Genomic DNA, 9,621 nt, shown 5'->3' on the forward strand with positions numbered 1-9,621 from the left:
TTTAACGGCTAATGTTGGCTAACAGTTCTTAGCTTAGCGCTGGCTCATGCTAACCTCACAGGCCGGTGTTAATAGAAGCTGGCTAACAGTGTTTAGCGCTGGATGCTAAAGGCGGGTGATAATGACTTTTAAAGGGGAAACGGGTGAGGGGGGGCGAGGGGGATGTCAGCAGTGTCTGTGTCAACGGCGTCTGTTTTCACAAGCTGTTTACACCTGGGTGACACTTACAATCTGGGCCACGTCTAACACGTGCAGCGGACAACTGGTGACCCCAGAACAGCTTTAGGAAGGGAAGGCCTTGTTCTGTTACTTTAGTCCATTAGTTTGACAGAGTTGGGTCTCACTGAGTTACTCTTCCATTAGTTTGACAGAGTTAGTATCCTTGAGTTACTCTTCCAATAGTCAGTATCCACTGAGTTATTCTTCCATTAGTCAGTATCCACTGAGTTATTCTTCCATTAGTTAGTATAATTTAGTTACTCTTCCATTAGGTTTCACTCGTTTATGTAAGAATTAATTTAGTTGGTGTTAATACTTTATGGACAGTGTTAATTGAGCTAGTATTCAGCGCGTTAGTGTTTATTTGATCTCGTTTTATCTGGCGCTGAAGTGCTGTTGATCCTGTTAAACGACTTCAGGAGTGAATCAGCGGCGGTCGGGGACGCCAGCTCAGCTCTGGGCCCCGAGGAATCGATTATTCATTCTGAACAAGAGAGAAGAAGCCATTCACATGAAATATTTACACGTCGCCCTTTCGCCAAACTATTTCCTTCTTGGCACAGGAAGGAAAATGTGTTTGGCTTTTTGTCTGGAGAATCTGTGATTGCCGTCCACGTTGCAGAGCCTTCTGTTTTGATTTGGCGCGCTGCGACGACATTATTATCCAGAGTCCTCTGTTCATCGTCCTCTCCGTGGCGGTACTCAGCCCGTCTACTGCAGGTCCATTCTGCCCATATTGATATGATTTCATAACGCCTTTGATTTGTTTAAGGAAAATATCAAAAGTGTGATTTATTTTTTTTACATTTTACATTTAGGGCATTTATCAGACACTTCACAGAAGAAAGAGAAACAATATATTTGTTATTATTAGTATTTTCAGGAATGGTGTTAAATTATATTTACATCACGCTGGGTGACAGAGGTGGACGTACTCCCGTGGTCAAGACCCAGACTGCTATGGTAGCGTCTGCCTTCCAGAACATTCTCGCTGTACCGCTAGCTTCATGAGCATTGTCTCTGTAGCACTAGCTTTCTGCAGAGACTGTGTGGATGGAGCAGATAGCGGGCAGTATGTGTTTACTGCGGCTCTAAGTTACAGCTGGTTATAAAACTAAAGGACATTCCTTCTAAAGGTCAGGTCACCAGAGTGACCGTCCGGCCCAGGGGACGAGAGGCCAGCGTTTGGTCTCTCTCTCTCTTTCTCTCTCTCTGTCTCTGTCTCTGTCTCTCGCCCTCTCGCCCTCTCGCCCTCTCTCCCGCTCACTAAAGATGTCAGATAGCATCTCCACAAGAGCCGACAGATGTGTTTTGAAGAGAGAGTTATGGCTGACTTACAGCATTCACTTATTTGAAAGTGGTTGTGTGTGTGTGTGTGTGTGTGTGTGTGTGTGTGTGTGTGTGTGTGTGTGTATGTCTTCAAGTCATAATGTTTTGTCCGCCATTTTGTTGTCTGCTTTGCTCCTGGTTCCACTCTTTTCCTCTGGCAGAGAAAATATTTCCTGAAAGAAAAACATATCTTGCCGACGGGTTTTGTCGGAAACATCTGCCGAGGATTCTTCGGTTGCTAGTGACTTGATAAGTTTGCTGTGTGCGGCGATCTACCACTCATGTGAATAACAGGAAACCGTCTTCTCTTCTGTGTTCCTTTCTTCTTCTTTTGCTGTGCAGGTTTCTCTCAGGTCTGTCCTCCATGTGACAACGAAATGAAGACAGACGCCATCCTGGAACACATGTGTGCCAGCGAATTTGGTAAGCTCTCTCCTCCTACACACACACACACACACACACACACACACACACACACACACACATTTTTATTTTCTCCATATCTGATAGGCTTGTCTTCTCACTTGCTGCTTATATAAGTCAGTCAGAGTCAGTAAGAAAATGCTCAAATAACAGCAGAATGCTGGGTTCACTGCTGTGGTCAGGGTCAGTCTGCTTTGGTAGACTAATCAACTGTGGATCAGCTAACTAATGAATGTGGGTCAGCTAACTAATAACTAACTAATAACCTGTGGACTAATGGACAGCAGGTAAACAAAGCTGGTGTCTTTATTTTTAAGGTTTTAAAGTTATAACGATTGACATTACTCTTTTCTAATGGAAAACATCTTCCTAAATTAAGCAAAATATATGTTGCAAGTTAAACAAACAGACCTTCTTCATCCGCTAAATATGTATTGTTCATCACCCAGGGATTGTGAAGTCAAGTAGATTTGCAGCCCGGTTTCATTCAGCTGTATTTAAATATCTCCCCCCGGCCGGTAGTAACTCAACCCGCAAGCTGTATTTATGCAGTACATTTGGAAGTACTGCCTCAAAGTGCTTCACACATAAACATGAAAGGCGGAGAGCGCAGGGAGACCCAGTAGGGCTAGCAGCGTGATGCTAACGGCTAACTGCTAACAGCATGTGGCTAACAGTGGACAGCTGCATGCGAAAAGTACAGGGAATTAAATTATGGAAACGAGACAAAACAAAAGAAACTGCGACTCAAAAGAATCTTCGAAAGGTTTTTGTTAAAAGATACCGAATGGGTTTGTGTTTTGGAAAATGTAAGTCAGCGATTAATGGGCACCATGGGCCTGTTTCTGTCTCTTGTTCACTCTTAAAGAACTTTAAAATCTCAATGAAACCCAACGTGTGGGAAGACATGAGGGTCGGCTCAGGGGGCATGTGAGTGAAACGGGAAAAAAAAAAACCCTGAAGAACCACGAAAAAAGTTGAAGAATGTTTTTTTAAGATGATACGACCATAGGGTGCTGGTCAGAGTGGCTCCGCGCGGGGCTAGGGGTGAGTGGGTTTACAGCCAGCAGCGACAGCGGGGAAACATGCACAGCGAGGCGCGCGTCTGGCCCCACGAATGCGGTCCGTGTTTTCGCTGGCTCGCCGGGGTCGGACCCCTGGCATGCGAGCCACGCACGGCTCCGTAGCGCTGCGCAAACGAAGTGGTCGTATTGGAAACAGATAGCCTTCAAAGATGCAGTTGTTTAATAAATGGCCCTGTTGTTTACACTGTAAACTAGCGTCTGTGTCTTAGCCTTCATCCCGGGTTAGCGCAGAGCGGAGTGGCACATCTTGGTCTGGTTTTGGCGCTGATTAAAACAGATGTTGTTTTGATTGCTTGTCATACGTTTGTGAGTGGCCCGCGTTGTGAGGATACACAGACAGATGGGGTATGTGGGCATCCGACCCAGGAAGACATGGAGGGTAGACTTTTAACGGGCCTTCGACCGACGAGGAAAAAATGTTCCATGGAAGGAGGCAAACATTTACGAAAGATTTTTATTGACACGATTTTTATTGACGGTGGAAGTGTTTTTACAACGTCGTCTCCGATGTTCAGGTCAACAAATCAGCTTGGTTCAAGAAAAATAAATCACAGAATAATTTGTCGTCAATGAATATATTTCACTAATAAAAGAGTAAGGACAAGGATTAACATCAACGTTGACATGGAATGATTCAATTTGAGGAAGGTGTCCTCCTTTCTCCCCCCACAAGGAAAAGCAGTCGTGCCGTGATTGTGTTTCGGTTGCTACTTGTTCGTTGTTATTGACCAGAAGACAAATACAAATATAAAAAGTCTGCTTTCAGCAATAACAGCGGCTCCTACTCAATATGCACACGTTAGAAAGATCACAATAAGAAGAACGGGGCCAGGGAACGTGAACCTGATATGACAAACCAACGATAAGAAACACCAGGACTGTGTACGACACACGGCTCTGGAACTGAGCTGGGATCAGGCTGGTGTCTCGTCCCGGAACGCAGCCAGAGTAGATCCACAACCTTTTTGTAATTACATGTCTATTTATCAAAACACTTCTAAATCCCTGCTTTTAATTAAGGACTTGGCCTCCCTACTTGAAGGCGCGTCTCGATAAAACCAGATAATCCAGAGGGAAAACACAGATGCTAACGCGCCTTTCTTCGCGCTTGGCGAGGAAACCGTTTTTTTTTTTTTTTTGTTGGAAAGCTTTTCCACAAAAATGCAGGTTCTGGAAACTCAACTTGATAATGTGCGTGATTCATCCTCCTCTGCTCGGTATAGCAGAGGTTGGCTTCATCCACCGTAGCCTTTCTCTAGCACTCTCAGCGCACCGGGGAAACAAGACAGAGCGAGAACACGCATGAGAGGCTGAGCTGGTAACGGCTCTTCCTAGAGGACTTAGCCGAGGGGACGATTTATGGCTGCTTCCACTCCCATCCGTGGTTTACCCGCATTTTACAGCACCTAATCTTCACAAAAACTAACCAGAGCCCTTCAATTACCCTTCTCCTCCCCTGCCCCCCCCCCCTCTCCCCTCCCGCCCCCACAGCCCCATTACCAGCCCCCCTGCCCCGCCAACGCCGTCGTCTCCACTGCCGCTGCGTGGATGTGGTGAACGGCAGCAGAGGCCCCTCACTTAGCAGCCTCGCTCCCCCCGCCCCGGCCTTAACGCAATCGGACGCGTTCCATGACTGTTCATTTACCTTCCCCCGACTCCCCCGACTCCCCCGCTCTCCCCCAAACAGCCCCTCAGGCTCCAGACCCCCCCACCCCCCCCCCACCCCCCACTCCTCCTCCTGCTCGCCCCCCTGCTGGGTTTACAGCACCCTGGTGGTTGGAGCGGGTCATTAGTCGGGGACACAACGGGAAGACGGTTTGATTGTGATGGAACATGTCCTGTTGTTCCTGAAAAGTGGACCGTAAAAGAAAACACAAAACAACTTTCCCTTTAAAGCCAAGCCTGTTTGAGGAGCTTTTACGGTCCGGTATTTGTTTGTGTTTGTCTAACCGAGTGCGTCTGTTGCTCTGGACCGGAGCCCTCGCTGCTGGGTCTGAATTAGCCTGGCCGTTGTCCCCGCCAGAGAGCATGTAAATACCGGAGCGCTGGTGACTCTGGCTTATTTATCCCCAACGTACACAACGGCGAACAGGACCTCGCACGCCGTCGGAGGACGCGGTGAGAGACGTGAGCCCAGTGTCAACACGGCGGACCGCCGGCCAAACTGACCCCCCCCCCCCCCCTTTGTTTCCTCTGAAATGAAAACAGTTATTCGGAAAGGAACTTTAATCACATACAGATTACAGGTCCGCGCGGATGGTTTTTCCCAAACACAATATCCCACAATAAAGAGCGGTTTACTTCTCAAGTGAAATAATATTCCAGCGGTGTGTCCTTGGCTTGTCCCGGGATTATCACACACAGGCGATTAGCCAGCACGAAGGGGCGGTACTCAGAGGTTAAGTGGAAGTTGCGCTTTCGCTGCTTATTATCGCCGCCACTCTTTATCGGGGCTAATTTCCTCAAACAGTAAACCTCTTCAGCGGAGGCTGTGGACTGGAAAAGAAGGATAGAGGAGCTAATTCCTAGCATGCGCACCGCTAATACCTGGAAAAAAGGGGCACTGTTCTTCCCCGACGGTTGATTGGTGCTGAGAAGATGTGAAGACGGTGGAGCGTATGGGTGGAGGCCGCTTGGCTCAGGGTCCGCTTAACTACCAACACAAGCAGGCTTGGAGCTGAGTGTAACTTAACTTATCATCCCCACCACACAGAGTCTTACACGTGTTCTTTTAAAAGTCCTGGCCGACCAGTCAATTTGTAATCTGCACTGGATTCCAACTGTCTGTACATAAAAATGTGTTTCATCAACGTTTTTCGAGCGAATATCCGTCTGCGGCTTAATCTTCCATAGTTCATGCTAGGTCCAAACATTTGATCCCTTTAATGTATTCTTGGCACGGAAACGTTCTCCCCCCTTCTTCTTCTGGTGTAAACCATGTCATGAGATGTGTGTAACACGCCCAGGTGGGCCGGCGGGGTCAGTCGGTTGGTGGTGGGGGAGAGTGAGCAGGCGGGGGTCAGTGAGTGGACCGCCTCTGGATTTGGACCACCAGGGTCTGAGTCCGACACGGTTTCAAAAGAAAGACAAGGGGATAGGGGAGGTTAAATAGAGTTTAGTGAAAGATCAGGCCTATTAGGGTTAAATCAAAGGCTAAGCCGGGATTTGTGAAGGGGTGAACGCTGGAGAACAAAGGGCTGGTCCAAGCCAGCGGATAACAACTCCACTATCGATGCAAAGTCCACCTTGAAGGATTTCCGCTCTGGCCATCTGATGTCCATACACACCTGTCAGGTCTCCATCGTCAGAAATGAAAGATGTATATTTGCATGTGACAGGTAGAGGTATTGTCTCAGATATATAATGCATATATCATTTAAGAGTCAATGGCTGTCCTGTTGTCGTGCAGGAGATAGCACGTTGGGATATTCATCTGGTAGTCTTGACGGAGAGAGAAGAATCAGTCCCAATGCATACTCAGAATAGATCCTGAAAGTTGAATAAGGATGTCTTGAAAATGAAAAAGGATGTGATTGCAGTTCACCAATGTGACTCAGAGGAGTTGTGTCACAGGCCCAGGCAACAATTAATATTTCTGAAAACGATCTGCTCATTTGTCTTGTTGTTGTCTTGTGTTCCCTGTGGAGGATCTCCTGCCTGTTTGGCTGACCTCAGGCGCCTCCAGCGAGGCAGTAAGGCCTGATTGTCTCCCTGAGTCGTCTGGAAGGGGAACAGAGAGAGGCGAGCAGACCGGGGTGTCACCCCAGGGCTTGGATGAATAACACACTAAGCCTTTAGTTTTAACAGAACCAGCATCTCCATCGGATCAAGGAAGGCAAAGATAACTCTGCTCTGGGCAATTATGTTAAATATTTAATAATAAAAAAAAGCTTTCTTTCATGGATTCCTGCAAAATACCAGCCAAACCACAAATCTGAAATCTGTTTTTTTATCACCTGCTCTTGGCTGCTTCCATTCCCTTTTCAAATTAAATTACATGACTTATACTTTCTCCTCCATGAAGAGATGACTCATTTATTTGCCAACCTTGGCCTTGGGCATTTGCAGCTTTTCCCTGGTTTCACTAGCGTGCTACACTGACAGAGATTAAGCTAGCACGCTCTCCCTTTGTGTCGACGGTTTCCAACAGAACATTAAGATAAGATGAGATAAGACGGTTTGTTGTAAATCCCAGAAAAGATGTCCTGGTGTCAGCGCAGAATGTACAGGAACACATGCCGATAAAACACACATGTATGCATTTCCCTAACCCCTTCTGCCACCCTCTTGGGGCACTGACAGGGGCTCAGGAGGTAGAGCGGGTTGACTTGTAACCCGCTCTACCCAGCTGTTGGTGTGTGAATGTTAGGCAATCATTGTAAAGCGCTTTGAGTGGCCACTAGTTAGAAAATCGCTGGATAAATGCAGTCCATTTACCATTTTCCATTCTTCCCCCCTGCTCAGCCTTCAAGACCAAGATCAAGGAGGTGACGCAGGAGAACGCAGACCGCAAGGTTGTCCTGCAGAAGAGGAAGAAGTCTGTGAAGGCCGGGAACCTGAAGAAGAAGGACCTGAAGAAGCTGGTGCTGTACCTGAAGAATGGAGCGGACTGCCCCTGCCAGCAGCTGGACAACCTGAACAACCACTACCTGATCATGGGGCGCAAGGTGGACAAACAGTACCTGCTCACGGGCATCCACAAGTGGGACAAGTCCAGCAAGGAGTTCAAGATGGCCATCAAGAAGCTGAAGACGCACCAGTGTCCCAGCTTTGAGAACGTCTTCAAATAAAGCCCCTTAACCCCCGAATATCCCCCTCCTTGTTCGCATCTCATCCCACATAAGAACTTGCACAACCTTTTAAGAAAGAAACCCAAATGTTGTCTTTGTATTTTTTCCTTTTATATATCTATATATCTTTGTATATTTTACACGTATACGTCTGCCGTCCTCAATGAGTGTGAGTTGATCTTTGACCTCCATTCATAGGGTTGTTTTGTTTTGTCGCATTTCCCTAAATGAACACTGTCGTCCGTCGAAGGCCTGACTCACAGAATCATGTGTACTATGATATCTACACGTAGATGTTGGTATTAAATACTTCCGGAATTTGCCACAAAAGATATTCATAAAATATGAATGAATGTTCGAATCCTTCTCTTGATCATGAAACATAGCTTTTGGAAACGATTATTAGAAAACAATACTGACTATTTTAGCTTTAAAAGCATCACTGTAGACTGCAGCATAGAGTAATGTTAGCATATCTTATGACTTTAGAATATAAGAGGGCCAGACCGATGGGTTTGGTCAATGTTACAACATATTATTGCTGTTTATACAGTCATCACTACGACTTGTCGGTTTCATGTCATTTTACATCGTTATACTTTCCATGTCTACAAACAGCTGATCAGATCTCACAGTCAAGGCCTACAGTAGAAACATTATAGTAGGGTTACCACAGAACTATCAGAGACCATCCACAGAACTATCACCTCATGTTAACAGCTGAGCAGGAGAAACAGAACTGAGAGAAGATGTGAACTTTATCCTGAGGCACATATCGGATTTCTTGTCACGCTCGATTTTTTCAAATTACAAAGCCAAATTTAGTGTTGTCTACTTTTGCGTGTCTTTTTGAAAATAATCCAGCAGAAGTACTTAACATCTTGTGTCAATATCAATTACTTAAGCTTCTTAAAAAACACAGTATGGTCTCGCAGAATGAATCAAAGCAAAGTCTGTTTGTTTTCAGGTGGTTTTCTTTCCCAGTGTTGCCAGTTCATTGTACCACTATTCTGCCCTGAGATTTGAATGTTCGCAGTGCATTTCTGCGTATTACCTGTACATATCCATTTGACATAAATATGGGAAAGAAAAGGAGTCTGATGCATTTATTTGTATATTTTGTCATATGCACACGCACTTTGTTGGATTTCATAATTTATCAGACGCTCCTCCTGGTTATTAATGATAGAACTGAAATATTCTACATTTAACATGACACCGTGTTCGTATGCATGTTATCAAAGGTCACTATCCACACTTTTTCTCTTTGTCTTGTATAGCATGAACAGAGCAGCCCGACAGTGTAGTTAAAGAGTGTCATCATCATCTCTGTTGGTTAACCATGACTCTCTGAGTCTTCAAAGTGAAGTACACTACGATGGTTCATACTTTGGTTTTTCATTGTTAGTAGCAACAACTTTCGATGTTTCAAGTATTAAGGCAGGTTAGTCGGGTTTGACCGGTGAGTCATTAGTGACTTAAATGTGAGGCTGTAAAAGTGTTTTAGAGTTTCTTCTGATACTATAAGTGCTGCATGACCAAGATCTCTTAAACAACTGGAGTGCAGAGTAGCTATAATGGTCCGTAGTTAAGTAGTTATCTTTAATTTATATATTTTCCATTGAAAACCAGTATTTATTAATTTTATTTAAGTATTTATAAAAACAATCACCTCCTTCAATTAATTTGTTCTAATATAATAATTACTATTCTAGTTCAATAATTCCACATCACACAATACTAGGTGATGGCAACATCCAGAGGATAGCAGCTAT

The 9,621-nt window shown here is 45.3% G+C and overlaps 1 protein-coding gene across 1 annotated transcript; it reads left to right on the forward strand.

Moving 5' to 3' along the window:
- Positions 1 to 1,893: 1,893 nt before the first annotated feature.
- LOC311343786 (secreted frizzled-related protein 1-like) lies at positions 1,894 to 8,941 on the forward strand. The gene is made up of 2 exons (XM_084468749.1): positions 1,894 to 1,971; positions 7,521 to 8,941. The coding sequence occupies exons 1-2, from the start codon at positions 1,926 to 1,928 to the stop codon at positions 7,844 to 7,846; spliced, it is 372 nt and encodes a 123-aa protein (XP_084324875.1). The 5' UTR covers positions 1,894 to 1,925; the 3' UTR covers positions 7,847 to 8,941.
- Positions 8,942 to 9,621: the final 680 nt, after the last annotated feature.

The sequence above is a fragment of the Micromesistius poutassou genome, assembly GCF_964030765.1.
Source record: "Micromesistius poutassou genome assembly, chromosome: 5".
NCBI lineage: Eukaryota > Metazoa > Chordata > Actinopteri > Gadiformes > Gadidae > Micromesistius > Micromesistius poutassou.